The sequence below is a fragment of the Anomaloglossus baeobatrachus genome, chromosome 1, assembly GCF_048569485.1.
Source record: "Anomaloglossus baeobatrachus isolate aAnoBae1 chromosome 1, aAnoBae1.hap1, whole genome shotgun sequence".
Lineage (NCBI taxonomy): Eukaryota > Metazoa > Chordata > Amphibia > Anura > Aromobatidae > Anomaloglossus > Anomaloglossus baeobatrachus.
Genome location: NC_134353.1, coordinates 180,507,454 through 180,526,022, shown reverse-complemented (window position 1 = coordinate 180,526,022; position 18,569 = coordinate 180,507,454). Strand labels below are relative to the sequence as shown.

General features: G+C 41.7%; 1 protein-coding gene across 2 annotated transcripts in view; it reads right to left on the bottom strand.

Moving 5' to 3' along the window:
* Positions 1–15,473, bottom strand: part of LOC142309813 (putative ATP-dependent RNA helicase DDX60) — a 420,704-nt gene extending 405,231 nt beyond the window's left edge. For both annotated transcript variants that reach the window (XM_075347271.1, XM_075347272.1), the window contains exons 1-2: positions 15,385–15,473; positions 275–359 (exon numbers count right to left, since the gene is read on the bottom strand). In XM_075347271.1, coding sequence (XP_075203386.1) covers positions 275–347 — 73 coding nt within the window. In that variant the 5' untranslated portion in view covers positions 348–359; positions 15,385–15,473. The remainder of the gene's footprint in view (positions 1–274; positions 360–15,384) is intronic.
* Between the last annotated feature and the right edge of the window lie 3,096 nt (positions 15,474–18,569).

The following is an 18,569-nucleotide window of genomic DNA, read 5'->3' as shown; positions in this document are numbered from 1 at the left end:
CACGTAATCATTCAGGTAAACAGCTGTTTCACTTGCAAGACTTTGTGGACAATCAAAATGGCTGGATGACTTTGCAGGCGAAAAGGGAGCTGGCTAAACTGAAGCTAGAGGGTTCTAAGGAAAATATTTGGTCAAGTGTATCTAAGAAATGCACACTTTACATGGAAAATTCAAAAATAATCACCAACTTTTAAAAAAAAATCTTTAATTTAAAAACGTCAATTACTTTTATCACTGTATTTAACTTTTCATGTTGTTAATACTGTAAACTCACCTGAGTTTTCCTCATTTTTCTCATTGCTGGTGCCTGATGCCACGTCTTCACGGTTTGGACCTCCAGAGTCCATGGTTGTTGAAAACTTGTATAATGCAATGAAAAATATTAATTTTAAATTAAAATAAAGGAATTAATTTGTTAAATATTTCATATGTCATATATTTCTCACAATGACAGCCATAACAAAATGAAGGTGATGCATTTCAGGTTAGCTTTGCCATATGGATGAGCTCTCAATTTTTCTTAACTACCTCTCCTTTTTCTGGGTGCTGCATCAAAGGACCCCTGCATAACTTTAGGAAGCACCAGTATTATTAGCACATTGTTTATGAGGAAAGCTCAAAATACAAATAGTCTTGTAAAGAATTCTAGAACCACAGTTTCTCTCTGTAAGGCTGTGTTTTAAAAAATATATAGCAAATATACCTCGTAATATAAACCCTCTGTGGTTAAAGGAGTACAAAACTAGCAGAAAAGGGGTCTTTTCTATATTAGTTCATTATGAAACCATACAATAAAACTTAATCTTTAATGGGTGCTCTTTAAGAAGTGATAAAGGATCACTGATTAAAAATGTGAAAAGTAAAAAATAACACATATGATCAATGGTCACTAAGCTCATACGGACCAAAGCCACATGTGAAATGAATGCATTCATCTGCAGTTAATGAAACAAGGAGGATTTTTGTATGGTATTTCTGAAGCTTGTCTTAGAGCCCCATCACACACAGAGATAAATCTTTGGCAGATCAGTGAAATTATGGATATATTGTTCCATTTGTACACAGCCACAAACCTGGCACTGATTGTCCACAATTTCACTGCAACCACAGATCTGCCGCAGATTTATCTCTGTGTGTGACAGGGCCTTTAGAATCATCAGTGGAGCCTCAGCTTGGATTATCTTTTGAGCCCATCTAAACGTTGGTGAGACCATTCCTTTTTCTTAGCGAGATCCATTTATTTACAAAAATGGCTTCTTAGGCTGCTAAAATTGGTTATGGTTCCTGCGTTTTTCCCATTTAATCTATTCCAAACCATCCTCCTGGGGGCGGTTCCTCCGGTTGTAAGGTTTTGGATTTATTCCAACCAGTGTTTATGGTGGGATCTGTATATTTATATGGGAATATTTGTGTGCCTCACATGTTGCTTTGGTCCGTATGAGCCTTGTGACCATTGATCATACAGATCATTTTACTTTTCACGTTTTTAATCAGTGATCCTTTATCACTTCTTAAAGAGCACCCATTAAAGGTTAAGTTTTATTGTTTGGTTTCATGATGAACTAATATAGAAAAAGAACCCTATTCTGTTAGTTTTGTAAGGCTGTGTTTTAGGCTGGTGTAACAGGCCAGATTAACCCCCTGCCCAAACTATACCCAGGGTTAAAGTGGCCCCAGGCTGTAAATATTTTCAATCAGCGGCCGCTATTTCTTCCCAAATCGCAGTGGCTTTCTGCAGACCAGGGGCTTGTTGGCTCTTTAGCAAGAGCCACTGCAGATTCTATGGTTTGTGTAGCTATAAACATAAATGCCCCATATGCTTTATAGTAAGCCAGGAAAGGCCGCCACTCTGCCAACGGGGATTCCTGTAGAGAAAGACTCCAGTGAGCATAGTCACTATGTCCCATAGCCAGACCAGTACCCCAGTAATGAAGCAGCTGCACAGTTAGGCCCTGTGCGCACTGGAAAACAGAATTTTCCCAAGAAAATTCCACAGGGTTTGAAAGATTACCGCACCCGTGGTAAAAAAAAAACGCGGCAAACCGCACCCGAAAACTGCATGCGGTTTGCCGCGGTTTTACCGCGGTATTGTTCGCGGTATTGCCGCGGTTTTGCTGCGTGCGGGTTGGTATGTGTGCTTTAATGCATTCAATGCAATAAAGCACATTGGAAAAAAAAAAAGGTAATTTCCTTCTGAGATAGATCGCAGACAGATAAATAGACAGATAGAGGAATAGATAGAAGAATAGATAGATAGACAGATAGATAGAGGGATAGATAGAGGGATAACTAGAGTCCCTGTGAGCACACGCTGCATTTCTCCCAAGCGGTAATGTGAGTTCACATTACCAGCCGTGGGAAATGCCCTGTGGTTACCTCTGCAGGCTCGCTGCGAGGCTGCATTCAGCCTGTGTCTGTGTCACTCGCTTCTGGATGCAAGCAGCGCAAGACGTGGATTACGCCGGAGCTGTGGATTACGCCGGAGCTGTGTGTTTGGGAGGGGTTAATAAAGGAGTTAAAGAGGAGGCTTTTTTGTGTTTTATTTAAAATAAAGGTTTTTCGGTGTGTGTGTTTATTCACTTTACTTATGGGTTGATCATATCAGCTGTCACATAGACGCTGCCATGATCAAGCCTGGAGTTAATGGTGGCGATGCGCCATTAACTCGTTATTACCTGTATAGCCACCGCATCACGGCATCTGGAAGAGCCGAGGACACTCCGGGACTGTCGCATAATGCATGCGACAGTCTCGGGGCAGCTGCGGCTGATATTCTCGGCTGCGGGAGGAGGGGGGACATTAACCCTGCCCCCCGCCCTCCCCAGCCTGAGAATACCGAACCGCCGCTGTGTGCTTACTTCGGCTGGAAGGTAAAAATACGGCGGAGCACACGTGTTTTTTTTCTATATTTACGTTTGATTTGTATGTGTATTCTATATGTCTGCATGTGAGTGATGTGTGTGTGTTCTATGTCTGTGTGTGAGTGTGATGTGTGTGTGTTCTATGTCTGTGTGTGAGTGTGATGTGTGTGTGTTTACTCTCTGCTCCGCTTCCTCTTCCTGTAATGACATCACTTCCCTGCGGGATTTCACGATTACATTGCAGTCAATGGAGTGAAATCCCGCAAGGACCTGCGGAAAAGAAGTGACATGCAATTGTTTTTGCTGGAATCCCGCAGCAAAACATGCAGCTGTCAAATTCCGCCTAGTGCGCACAGCATTTTTTTTCCCATAGGTTTTGCTGGTGAATCACTGCAGAGATGTTATGAACATTTTCTGCAGCGAAACATGCAGCAAAACTGCAGGAAATCCGCGGGAAAAAACGGTAAGTGCGCACAGGGCCTTATGCATCGTTTTTATCTTTGTTTTTTTCATCCTTCTTATTATTCCAAAGCATTGTCCTTGTCAAATAATTTAAAGTCGGCCAGGAAGAATTCCACCATCATTAAGGAAAAGATTGTGAAAGAGGTCTCACTGGGCAGGTGATGTGGAGAGGAATTTGAAGTCATACCTAGGTCTCAAGCTATGGAGATAACCATGGTTGCCACGTCCTCAATTATTTTAGTAGAGCATGCAGGCAGGAATGATTTATGTTTCCTTAACCCCATCACGACCTATGATGTACTTGTGTGTCATCAGTCATGTCGCAGTAATCACCACGGTGATCCCCGCACATGTCTGCTAATTTGAACAGCAGACATGTGGGGCTAACAGGCAAGGGTGTCACTTAGATTGCACTGTCAAAATGAGCCCGCTGCCATTGAAGGCCCCGTGACATGATTACGGGGAGCCAATGGTTGCCATGATAGTGACAGGTATTATGATGACATTGTTTTATAGTTAAAAAAGAATGGTTATACAAAGGTGTAAGACAATAAGATGTGGCCAAGCCTATCCAAAAAGAATACCATGTCCTGTGTATTTATATGGGTGCCATATAATTAAGAGGCAATTAATGTTGTTTAGAAGGGTCGTCGGGTTTGTGGACTCTTAAGTCTTGGAGACCACAAGCCAATTATGGAAGAAGTCCATGACTGTAGAGGTACTGGGTTAATGTGGTTTTGTTCTGCTTATTTTCTCCTCCCTCCTTTTGTTGTTCTTCTTTTCTCCCTCCTTCTTGCTGCTGGTGTTGTCAGGGTTAAACATGTGACATGATGCATTGGTGTTTGCTGCAGGGGTGTTCCATTCCTCTTTCATTTGCTCTTCCCTCTTACAATGTCGGGTGGGCTATTCAGTGTAAAGTTGTCGAGTTTCACTGCACCCTCCCCCCTACTTGTCATTTCAATTTGATACCTACTCATAATATATATGGCTTCCTGGGGTTTTCTTTACCCTTCTTCGGTACCAGCTGAGCGAGTTTCCCTTCCCCCCTCCCTTATTTGATGTTGTCTCATATATGCCACTGGCTAATGATACAGTTTTCTATGTTAGGCCGGGGCCACACGGGGCACTAATGGCTCGTGCTGGCAGTATAGCAGGAGGAGTCGAGTGTCATGCTAGTATCCCTGCGTCTGAGGTCTGACTGTGCGAGCGGACCTCAGTTGCAGGGGGCGGGCTCTGCAGTGGAGGGAGGGATTTCTCTGCCTCTCTCCTCCGTAGCTGGCTATTGCGATTCTTGCTCTGCACACGTGATACACCGGTGTACCGTGAGTGCTGTGCGATTTTTTTCTCGCCCCATTCAATTGAATGGGTTCGAGAGAAAAGAGTCTCGCTTTACAGTTGCAGCATGCTGAGATAGTTTTTTCGGTCCAATTGGGGCTGAGAAAATAACCGCTCATGTGCACTGACACACAGGCTAGAATTGGTCCGAGTGGAATGCGATGTTTTATCGCACTCCACTCGCACCGATTTTCTCGCCGTGTGGCTTAGGCCTTAAAGTTATGATGCAAGTCACAGCTGGAAGTATAAAATTATTGGTTGGAGAGTATAGAGCAGAAGATGAACTTTCCCGAGGGGAAATGCATACCATTTCAGATTCCAGTGTACACATGTCTACAGTTAAAAAAGAATGGTTACACAAATGTTCAAATAAATAAAGCTGTGGCTGACCCCCATCCAAAAAAGAATAATGTATCTGGCTGTTTATGTGGGTGCTGTATATCTGGGTGGGTAAAAATGTTCTTTAGAAGGGGCATTGGGTTTCTGATCTCTTCAGGCTTTTTAGTTCTTTCACTCTTCCGCTCTCTTTTTCTATTTCTTTTGTCACTCTTTCTTGTTCTTTTTCTTTGGTCCTGCTTGATGATTGAAATTTCCAACAGTTTTTGGTGTGAATACCTCTCACTTAATTACTTTATGATTTGCTTCAAATTCAATAAACAGTTTGCACCATTTTTCAAGTTATCTTTTGTTTAGCTAGACCCCTATGCATAAAATATTTTAAGCAAAAACAAACTGGTTTAACAAGCTTTGAAAAGTTACAGCATTTTGCACATGAGGATGCATAAAGAATTAGCAACTTTTGGCCTTTTCACATCATTTTTGTCAAATTAATGGTAAGCAGTGGCATTTCTTATGCCCCAAAACTTATTAGTCCCTGTTCAGGGTTCATACCAAATATCTTGTGTCCAGTGCTGACCCCATAACATGGGCTTTTTACTGTACATCCGGTTCCTCTTTGGGTTTGTCATCTGAATAAAGCTTGTTGAAAGATTGCAGTGCAGTCAATCAACAAGCTTTTCCAGTGTGGGCACATCCAACCCCATAACAGCAATGTGAAGTATTGGCATGGCTGTGATTGGCTGAGGAAAGGACTATAAAAAAAAATGTATGCTCCCACCCTATTTTGATAACTAGGATGGGTAAAGCAGCAGCTACAGGCTGCAACCCCGAATGGTCAGATTTACCGTGGCTGGTTATCAAAAATAGAGGCTATCCTATAATTTAAAAAAAAAAAAAAAACATGGGAAAATTCCCCCCAATTTTTAATAACCAGCCATGGTAAAGCTAACAGGTGGGGGCTGTATTATCAGGGTGGGAAGATCCATGGGTATTGGCCCCTCCCAGCTTAAAAATACTAGCCTGCAGCCGCCCCAGAATTGGCACATTTATAAGATGTGCCAATTCTGCCTCATTTCCTGGCTCATCCCAATTGCGTGATGACATCAAGTTGGCTCATCAAGTTGGCGTGATGACAACTGTGATTTCTGACAAATCATAGCTGAAATTAACTCCATATATTACTCCAATTGCCACTGCAGCCAGGTAATCGGGATGAACAGGCTAAAGCACCAGAATTAGCGCATATTATGGATGTGCCACTTGTGGGGTGACTGCGGGCTAGTATTTCTAGACTGGGAGGGGCCAATAGCCATGACTCTTCCCACCCTGATAATACTAGATATCAGCTGTCAGATTTACCATGGCTGGTTATAAAAAATGGGGGGGACCCCAAGTCATTTTTTTAAATTATGGGATCCCCACTGTTTTTGATAACCAGGGGTTGCAGTTCATACACGCACTTATCAAAAATATGGATGGAGTCTACAACATTTTTTTTATTATTTCTTTCTTTCTTTTTACGCTACTATACAGCAAACAGGTCTGCAACCAAACAGACGCAGACACAGAGGGTGAGTGGCGGGAGGCGTGTATAGAAGTCTGACTGCAGCCAATCACAGACGCTGGTGATGTGAGCCTTGACATTTTCACACTATACATATTCACTTCAAAATGGCTGCTGCATTCCGTTACTCAGCTTTTATACACGTATGATAGCTCTTTCTATACTATATCATGTGATATCTGCAAGGCAATATGAGGAAGGTTTGCGCTGGTGTGTACGAAGTGATGTGAGCCTTTAATAGCTGATGTAGTCTTATGCATTGTTTAAACTAGAAGTCCCAGAAATTTCGAGCTCCCCTCTGAAGTCCCGAAAGAGGGTCAAATGACCTTTAGTCCAAACTGACCTAACTAACTAGAAACTAAATGACTAAACTCAATGGAAAACAACAACCTCCTGTGGTGCGACAGTAATGGCCTTAATTACAGAACAAAAGACGGTGATTATAGGATGTTAGCTAAAATCCTTCAGCTCATTCGACCCGTCTCTGGGTTCCAAAGGTAGAAATGTTAAATGACCCCTTTCTGGGACTTCAAGTGTTAACATGATGGAAAGCATTTTTGGTGATGTACATCTGCTGCTCCCAGTATACTGAGTGGTGCTGTGAATAGTGACTGTAGCTGCTCTCTGCATGTCTCATGGCTGAAAGCCAGTTTGCAGTTCCTGGGAGAAAATAAGTACATTTTCTTCTGATAGCCACACTTTCAGTAAAGTTACCCGGCAGCATAGCAACACAATTTACATTCAGATTAACCCTATATCTGCTGGTAAATATAATTTTTAAAGATGCGTGTTCCTTTCCAATAAGATTAGGATACTAGATTGTCCTACATAATGGATTCCTCTGAAAGGTCAAGCAAAATATGGCACATTTTAAAATATTCTATTGTTTAAATTTAGTTGTTACAGACTTGTAGCTCCCACTGTTTTTTTAATTCCCTGTGTGGACATTCTCCAACTGTGCACAGTTCCAGTAGCCACACATGCTCAGTCACACAGTTCTACCACCTAAATCCTCTTTTTAATGGCAGCAGAGTGTAGACTAGCCAATATGATACAGGTAAAATATATCTTTGTACAGTGTTAGCCAGTAGAGAACTCTACTGACTAGCCAATACAAATTAGTACAGTAAAAGAGGCTTCTTATCACCAGCAATAAATATATTAGGGCGCTTTCACACTTGCGTTGTGCGGCATCCGTCACAATGCGTTGTGTGACGAATGTGACGGATGCCTTGCAAATAATGTGATAATAAAGGCAACGGTTTCCTGTGAAATAGCGCGTTGCGTTAAGTTTTCTAGCTGCGCGAGAGAGAGAGAGACCATCATCACCTCACACGCAGGCACTACGCAACCATTATCATCATCAAAACAATGGAAAAGATCCAGCTGGACTCCAAGGAGATGAATAAAAATGCTTCTTTATTTGTAACTTGGTTAAAAATAAATATCCATATTGCAAATGAAAACACCGGCTTGTGCACACTGATGAATGGCAGATGTATACCACAACGCGTTTCGGCGGAACGCCTTCCTATATCTGGATAATAATGAGTTTAATTTGAAATTCACACACAATTTACATAAAACCAAAATTAATTTTTTGGATATTGAGTTCTCCATTGAAGATAATAGAGTGTGCATTTCCCCATTCAGAAAACCTTTGGCCACCAATAACACACTCAATGCATCATCCTGTCACCCTAAACATGTTTTGAGGAATATTCCAGTGGGAGAACTGGTGCGTACTAAGAGAAACAGCTCCAGCCCAGCTATATACAAGAAAGAGGCACAAAGGGTTAAAGACAGACTCAGAGCACGAGATTACCCGGGGTGGGTGTTAGACAGAGCTGAGCATATAGTTGATAGAGCAAATAGAGCAGACCTTCTTGCCGAAAAATTTAAACAGAAGGACAATGATAATCGGTTTATTACCTTCTCTACACAATTCAGTGATCAATTTGACAGTATAAAAAATATTATAAAAAAATACTTACCTCTGCTGAACCAAGATCTGAGACTGAAGGATATTATGAATAAGAACACAGTCAGATTTGTTGCCAGAAAAGCCCCCACTTTGCAGAACATTCTGTCTCCCAGCACATTTGTCTCCGCACGGCCTGTCAGATCTGCCACGTGGCTAGAACTCAAAGGTTTTTTCAGGTGCGGTGCCGCCAAATGTAAGTGCTGCGCCTTTGTCAGTAAAAGTGATACTTTTGTATCTTTTTACAATGGCAACAGTTTCAAAATTGACACGTTCATTAATTGTAATAGTGACCATGTGGTGTATATGATAGAATGTGAACAGTGTCAGATTCAGTACGTAGGCTGCACAGTGGGGCCCCTTAAAAAACGTATACGTAAACACATGTCCGACTCAATAAATGTTAATGCAATTGGTATCTCTGCAGTATCCAGACATTTTGCCACTGTTCACAAAGGTGATCTGACAGCATTTAAATTTAAAGGTATAGAAAGGGTTTTTAAACCATCGAGGGGAGGTGATTATAGGAGAAAGTTACTCAATCATGAAAGTCGGTGGATTTTTATGCTGGATACTCGTCTCCCCAAGGGACTAAATAGCAGACATGATTTGATTTTATGTTATTGATGTTTTTTGAAAAAAAATTTTCATATATTTTTGAGAAATGTTTTTTATGTATATCGGGGTTCCTATAATGTGTTTATATAACAGAGGTTTTAGTATATCTAATGATTTTCATGTCCATTTTCTAAAGAAAGAGAAAAAAAAAAAAAAGAAAAAAAACAAACAAACAACATATATACTCATATATAGGGTACATGTACCTAAATACAAACTGAATGATTTATAATTTTAAATTTTTCTGTGTTCTATCTAAATGAATATTTGTGTAAATACATTGGTTGGATTAATACTTCATGGTCTATTTTTGTATTTTTTGTTTTTTTATGAACATGTGATTTTGCCTGAGCAGCGTATACTCCCCTATTTAATTAATTCATTGAGAACATGTGGGTTGGTTTGCTGCTTAGGAAAAACATTTATAAATATCCTTTAGTCTTGTACTGACTATGACCTGAGGAAGGCGTTCCGCCGAAACGCGTTGTGGTATACATCTGCCATTCATCAGTGTGCACAAGCCGGTGTTTTCATTTGCAATATGGATATTTATTTTTAACCAAGTTACAAATAAAGAAGCATTTTTATTCATCTCCTTGGAGTCCAGCTGGATCTTTTCCATTGTTTTGTTCCATTACCTTCTCAGCTTGCTGCTGTAATCCGTGCCGGACTAAAGGACATTAACAGGAGGATATACTCAGGCTTGTCTCTGCAGTGGTGAGCGGTTTTTGTTCTTTTCTCTATAATTATCATCATCACACACATCCCAGCACTACCGCCCCCATCATCACCGCACACGCAGGCACTACCGCACTCATCATCATCACACACATCACGGGACTACTGCACTCATCATCATCACACACATCCCAGCACTACCACCCCCACCATCACCGCACACGCAGGCACTACCGCACTCGTCATCATCACACACATCACAGCACTACTGCACCCATCATCACCACACACACCCCAGCACTACAGCCCCCCCATCATCACCGCACACACCCCGACACTACCGCACCCATCATCACCGCACACGCACAGGCACTACCGCATCAATCATCATCACACACATCCCGGCACTACTGCACCCATCATCACCGCACACACCCCGGTACTACTGCACCCATCATCACCGCACACACCCCAGCACTACTGCACCCATCATCACCGCACAAACCCCGGCACTACTGCACCCATCAACACTGCGCACACACACAGGCACTACCGCATCCATCATCACCACACACACGCAGGCACTACCGCACCCATCATCACCGCACACACCGGCACTAGCGCACCCATCATCACCGCACATACGCAGGCACTACCGCACTCATTATCACCGCACACACGCAGGCACTACCGCACCCATCATCACCGCACACACCGGCACTACCTCAGTGACGTACCCGCTGACAGTGCAATTCCCTTCAGTTTCTGCGTGGAGCTCACAGGAGTGACGGTGTTCTACTGCAGCTCCTGTCAGCTTCATGTAGCAGAGCTGGATGCGTCGCGGGACCTCGTGTGGATTACGCCGGACCTGGAGGGGTATTTGGGGATTTTAATAAAGTGGTGAAAGAGGGTGGGTTTTTTTGTCTTTTATTCCAAATAAAGTATTTTTTCGGGTGTATGTGTGTATTTACTTTCACTTACAGGTTAATCATGGAATGTGTCTCATAGATGCCTGCCATGATTAACATAGGACTAGCTATGGGCTGCCATTAACTCCTTATTTCCTCGATTGCCACCGCACCAGGGCAATTCGGGATGAGCCGGGTAGAGTCCTGGGACTGTCGCATCTAATGGATGCGGCAATTCCGGGAGGCTGCTGGCTGATATTGTTAGGCTGGGGGGCTCCTCATAACGCAGGGCTCCCTATCCTGAGAATACCAGCCTTCAGCCATGTGGCTTTACCTTGGCTGGTATCAAAATTATTTATTGTACTGCACGATATAGACCCGCCCACTGGCAGCTGTGATTGGTTGCAGTGACAAAGCTGTCACTCAGCATGGGGGCGGGTCTGACTGCAACCAATCATAGGCGCCGGTGGGCAGTGGAAGCAGTGAATACGAGATTGAATAATGAGCGGCCAGCATTTTCAAAAGAGGAAAATCCGCCGGAGCTTTGTGACAGCCGTGCAGCGCCACGCCCATGATCGGTGAGTATGAGAGAGGGGGTGAGAGGGGGAGAGAGACCAGGAGTGATTTTAAACGATTTAGATCATTCTGCTGGACATGCTGAGCATGCGCAGTAGAACGTGATGGAATCCGTCAGCGGATTCTGCTGCTTAGCGCATAGCGGCGGAATCCATGACCATAGACAATCATTAGACACCTAGGCGGATTCCAATGTACTCAGTCAAGGTGCGTTATTTTAACGACCCAAAAAACGCTACATGTAGCGTTCCCTCCGCCCAACGCTGAGTCAAAATAACGACGCAGCATCGGCCAGCGGATGCAACGCGGACACTTGTGTTACAGTGCGTTGTCAATACAAGTCTATGAAAAACAGCGCAGTGTGTTAACGGACAGCGCTATTCTCCATAGTGGTGGATTGCAATGAACGCAAGTGTGAAAGCGCCCTTAGGTGGATGTTCTGAGAAACAAACAAAAGAATATTTGCTTTTCTGACAGAGGCTCAGCGATCAACTGTTTTCAAATGCTGTGTGTTTACCAAGAACAGTGAAGCCAGATCAGCTCTCCCATGCCATGGAACCTTTTGATACCTCTTGGGAAATATGCTATATAACAATAATATGTAGAACCCTATGCCAAATGATTTATTTATTTATTTATTTTAATACCATGATAGTAACCCACAGACAGCGCCTGTTATTGGTTGCAGTCAAACGCTATCACACAGGCTGGGGACGCGTCTCACTGCAACCAATCACACATGCCAGGACGGCCAGTGGGCAGGGAAAGCAGTGAATATGGATGAGCAATAATGGGGCGGCCTGGAAGCAGTTAGGGTATGTGCGCACGTTGCTTTTTACCTGCTTTTTACCTGCTTTTTTGCTGCTTTTTCTTCTGCGCTGTTTAATGCCAAAATGGATGTGTTCTTCTATTCAAGCAAAGTCTATGGGAATTTGGGTTTCTTGTTCACACTATGTTGTTCAAAATGCTGCCTTTTTGAGGCAGAACTTTGGTCAAAAACTCAGCTTTTCAAAGAAGCAACATGTCAATTGTTTTTGCCATTTGGGTTTTGCACTGCAAAGCTGAGTTTTTGACCAAAGTTCTGCCACAAAAAGGCAGCATTTTGAACAACATAGTGTGAACAAGAAACCCAAATTCCCATAGACTTTGCTTGAATAGAAGAACACATCCATTTTGGCATTAAACAGCGCAGAAGAAAAAGCAGCAAAAAAGCAGGTAAAAAGCAGGTAAAAAGCAACGTGCGCACATACCCTTACAGTTACAGCCACGCCAGAGCCTCGGTAAGTATTAAATGCTTTCTCTTATTCCTCTATCCCTTCTGCCCCCATTCTTAATAGATTTTGGTCACTGTAGACTTATATGGGGACTGGCGTCTGACCAGATAATCGTGACCAATCCCAGGTTGGAACCGAGATTTTTTTAACCTAGTTAGACCCACCGGTCCCGTTTATCTGCGAGTCCGCCCATCACTAGTCTTGAGTTTATTCCCTATGCTGGTTGTACAGTAATTGTATTATTTTGCTGCCATCCACTGGTCATTGTTACAATATCTTTTCATGTATTTGCAGCTGTAATTTCTCACTAAGCCCCTCTCTATAACTTCTCTAATCCTCATATCTCACATCCTCTTCTCTCTGGTCAGTGGCCTTTTGGCAAAAATGTGCATCAGAACTGGAGAAAAGATTTTCCTGTACTTCTATCCTCTATCATTCATCCTCCTTCATTCATCTATGTCCCTTCATCTTTTCTTTATATCTTTACCTCATTATTTCTCAGGGTACAGTCAATAAACTACATAAAAGTTTTAAAACTGCATCTTCCTCCCTGGATTATCTATGTGTAGGTGGTCAGCCTAGAGAGGAGAAGATAGCGTGTAACCTATTTACCATTGCATTGAAAGAGATCAGTGCTCACATTCGTCAGACACATCTCACTTACATATATCAGAGGCAGAATACAAGGTCACCATAGTTTATATGTATCTCCAAACAGTGTCAAAAAATATTACAATTTCTCCCTCAAGTAAGAAAGCCTCAAATAGCTATGTCAGTGAAGAAAAAAATTATGGCTGCTGACATGCAGGGATGCAAAAGTGTTTATTCACTATAAGGGGCTAAACCTGTTTAATCACTACAGTACAGTGCAAAAGTTACCACTAAGTTAGAATGCTTTAAAAATAAAAAAAAATGTCAATAGTTTATTTATATGAATTAAGAAAAATAAAAAAGGAAATGAACAAAAGAGAAATGTAATTGAGATCAATATTTGTTGTGACCACGCTTTGTCTCCAAATCAGCACCAATACTTCTAGATACATTGGCACAAAGTCTGGAAGTTTGTAGGATTAGAATCAGATGTATAAGTAACCCATTAACAACGGCCAGATGAAGCCCTACACACAGTGAAATGACCGTTGACATTGCCACACCTGATTGTTTAACCACTTACTGGGTATGTTATGATAGTCAATGCCTTAACGACATATGACATACCGAGTATGGGTCACTTGTTGGGGAGCTGCACTATTTAGGCACCTCAGGGGCTCTGCCAATGTGACATAGCACCCGCAATCCATTCCAGCTAAATATGAATTCAAATATGGCCTTCCCTTCTTCACTTTGCACTGTGTCTTAAAAGAATTTTTCAACCACATATGGGATATTGCAGTACTCTGGAGAAATTGTACAGCTAATTGTATGGTAATTTTTTCCTGTTATTCTTGTGATATGTAAAAGTTTGGGGTTAAAGTAACATTTTTGTGATTAAAAATGTATTTTTTCATTTTCAAGGCTCAACCTTATAACATTCTGTGAAGCACCTGGGTGTTCAAGGTATTCACCAAACATCTAGATAAATTCCTTGACCTAATGTCCGAAAGGGAGTCAATTGTGGAGGAGCTCCACTGTTTGGGCAACTCAGGGGCTCTTCAAATGCAACATAGTGTTCACTAATGACTCCAGCTAAGTTAGCATTCAAAAATTTAAATGGCGCTCCTTCCCTTCCAAGCCCTACCGTGCGCCAAAAGAGTAGATTTCCACCACATGTGGGGTATCAGTGTACTCAGGAGAAATTTCTCAATAAATTGTATGGTGAATTTTCTCTAGTTACCTTTGTGAAAATGCAAAATTTGGAGCTAAAGTTACATTTTACTGGAAAAAAAAAAGGACATTTTTTTTTTCCTTCCACATTGCTTTAGTTTCTGTGAAGCACCTAAAGGGTTAATACACTTCTTATGTGTTTTTGGGAAGTTTGAGGGGTGCAGTTTTTAGAGTGGTGTCATTTTTGGGTATTTTCTGTCACCTAAACCTCTCAAAGCCACTTCAAATTTTATGTGGTCACGAAAAAAAAATTGGTTTTGTAAATTTTGTTGGAAGAATGAGAATAAGAATCTTCCTGACGAAAAAAAATGATTTTTCACAAATTGTGCTGGCGTAAAGTAGACATGTGGGAAATGTTATGTAGTAACTATTTTGCGTGACATAGCTCTAGGATTTAATGGCATAAAAAAATTAAAGTTTGAAAATTACGACATTTTCACAAGTAAGTGCAAAAACTATTCTCTTCAATTCACCCCTATTGTGAAGTGCAAATGTCACGAAAAAATAGTCTCAGAATTATCAGCATTCCAGATATAACATGTCAAAGTGACATTGGTCAGAACTGAAGAAAATGGCCCAGTCAGGAAGGTGAAAAGCAGGTTTAAGGGCAAAAGGGTTAATATTTGAAAAATATTTAGTAGTAGATGAGTGCTCTGCTGTTTACATGTGGAAGCTGAAGATCCATACATCCCCTGCTGTCCGCTATGTGGATACATAATGTGGCTATGGTGTGTTAGAAAAAGATTTTACAAGAAGTTGTGACAGATATTTCACTTTCTTCATTGCACACCTCCTTCATAGACATGCTACAGAGGTGACTGTAGCTTGATAAATCCTATGTAGATATTTTGGACTATATAGATTTTTAGCTGTGGCAGATCATCTCTACTAACATGGTTAATAAAACATACAGTAGTCACCTTTTGTGAAGGGGTTGTAGAAATATGCAAAATATTGTACTTACCTTATCTGAGCAGAATCAGCTGCAAACCTGAAAAATGGTCCAGTCTCCTAATGTGAGGGATTCTTTTCTGCCAGCACTCGCTGTCTCCATATATTGTGCTCACGAGGAGGCGGAGATATGGAAACAGAAAGCAGTTTAGTTTCGTTTCTCAGACACCAACCAAAGCAGATTGGTTTCTATTTAAGACCTCACGCCAGCATGCTCACAGCAGATATTGTGTCTAAGGTCTTAGAAAGCATTTATGAGTCTAATATAGATGTATGTAAAGCATGAAGAAGTGATAAATATGTAAGAGAGTGTATAAATGGTTATCAAATTAATTTACAGTATAATGTGCTATGTCATATAGAGTGTAATAAATGTAACGATGCATAGTGTTATATATAAGTAGTAATGGCCGAATAGTGAATATTTGGGTTTGGATTATTTGTCTCGAATATTTTATACTATTCATGTATTCATCGAAAATAACGAATCTAATGCAAGTCAATGGGAAACATAATTTTTGAGCAGACCCTCTCAGGATGTCTGGCGGGTCTGTAAAAATGCTGAAATAGATGGAAAAGTGGTATAATTGAATTGGAACAGTATGGGGAAGATGCCTTTATGCATCTCTGAAACGCAGGTCGCTTCAGGGAACAATGTTGTCAGAGTATTATGCCACTTTGACTTGCGGCCCCCCGCCTATTTGTGATAACCAACGCAGCTAAAGTAAACAGCTGCGGGTTACAACCCTCAGCTGTGTGCTTTATCTAGGCTGGTTATGAAAAATAGAGGCTTCCCAGTTTTGTTTTTTTAATTATGTAAATAAATCTTTAAAAAAAAAAAAGTGGGCTCCTGCCCATTTTCGATAACAAGTACAGATATTGCAGACAGCTGGAGATTGATATTCTCAGGCTAGGATAGTTGATGGTTATTGGTCCCTCCCCAGCCTAAAAATAACAGCCTGCAGCCGCTCCACAATCCATTAGATGTTCCAATTGTGGCTTTTTACCCAGCTGATTCCAATAATAATGGATGGGTCTCATAAACACCTCTCCATTACCAACCCAAGGTTTGATGACAGCTGTGATTAATGATACCTGATATCAACCTGACATATTACTCCGATTGCCACCGCACCAGTGCTATCGGGATGAGCTATATAATATGCTACAATTGGCACATCTAATGAATGCATCAATTGTGGGGTGGCTGCAGGCTGTTAATTTTAAGTTGGGGAGGACCCAATAAACATGGGCCTATTCAGCCCTCGAATACCAGTCCACAGTTGACTCCTTTACCTGTGCTGGTTATCACAAAAAGGTGGAGAACCGCACGTCATTTTTTTTTTTTACTGTGCCTGTTAATCACAGTAATCCCACTAGCAAAGATTACTATAGCTTTACTGTGATTGGCCAGCAATCGCAGCATGATTAGTAACTAAAAAACAGGCGCCAAATATGTGAAAGGACTCGAAACTCACAAGGCAATACCATAACATTCAAAAAGTAATGGATATCCTGAAAACCTTAATATTCGTGAGAGTAACGAATAGTGGCGAATATATTTGCTCATCACTATATATAAGATATGGCGTATAATGTAGTGAATACTGTTGTAAGCAATATAGGAATGATTAGTGTAAGGTATTGTAATGTATAGGATGTAGCAGAGTTGAGAATGTTAATATGTAGAGGTGTTGAAGTATTGATGATGTCATGAATGTGTATTGGTATAAGGATCGATCCACATATATTACTAGATAAAACTAGTAAACAGGAGTTGCTTATTTAATCCCAAAGGAGCAAGGGATTGCAGCAAAAATATCCACCTTGCTTCGCCAATGGGGTGTCACCCTTGTGCCTTATATCCCCTAAGTGTTCGCCAATATGAATGCGTAATTGGGGGATATTAGGTACAAGCGTGACACCTCATTGGCAAGGCATGTGAATAATACACATGGGGGTGACACTGAAGTGCTCTCCTTTCGGGTAATTGAAACACTCCCCCAGTCACCTCGACAGGGAGATTGGAATAATAAAATTCTACAACGCGAAAAAAGGTAAATATTTTTGCTGCAATCCCTTGCTCCTCTGGGATTAAATGAGCAACTCCTGTTTACTAGTTTTATCTAGTAATATATGTGGATTCATCCTCTTTTAGATCATCCATTTATCATCCTCAAACATTGGCACAGCCTTCTCTTGGGAGTCCCTGGATTTGGGACCCTTGTGGTGTATGTCCCCTGATGAACCCTTGAGCATCTATCACTTGGGAGAAACGCGTCGGGACGCTGCATGACTGGTCGCCCGGTGACTATCTGGATGCGACGAATTGGATAAGTACCCCCAACCCCAAAAAAAAATTGTCTGGTGTTGGTGCTGTGCATTAGTAGGGACATAGTTGGTTTGCTCTTCCCGTCTGTGAATGGAGGCGCCCAAAACAGTTACGGTGTCATACCCTCCATTGATAGGTAGGGACCTCCAGGGCCTACTAGGGTTGGGGTCTGAGGATCCCTTTAACAATATTGCCTATCCTATGATAGTGGTATGACCTAAAACTGTTTAGAAATTATTTTAAGTGGCAGCACAGGGAGTGACTAGTGTCATTGACGTATAGTGTCCTTCCCCTGTTGTTGCCTTATTGTCTTTGAATACTATGACATAAGTGGCATCCCCCTGATCAATTTAGGTACCTACTATTTTTAAATATATGTTGTCCTTTTTGTGGGCTTTTTAATATTTATTAAAAGTTAATTTTTAACATGGTGTTTTTGGCGCTTTGAGGTTTTTTTTCTAGATTTGGGGTACTTTCACACTTGCGTTTTTTTCCTTCCGTCACAATCCGCCCTTTTGGAAAACAGCGGAATCCGTTAACGGATTCTATTGTTTCCCATAGACTTGGATGACGGATTGTGTCAAAAGTACCTTCTTTGCGTTGCTTCTGCTGGCCGACGCTGCGTTGCTTCCGCCGGGCGAAAGGAATACAGCATGTAACGTTTTTATGAGCGGCGGAATCCTCTATTTTTCACTGCGCATGCTCATCCTTTTTTTTTTTCTTTTATCACAGAAACTTTATTTTGTCTCTTGGTGCCCGAAGGTTCAGCTGATCGCCCGGCCGGCGGCATATGAGAGCTCTCAGCTGATCGCCCAGCCACCAGTATGTGAGAGCGCTCAGCTGATCGCCTGGCAGCCGGCATGTGA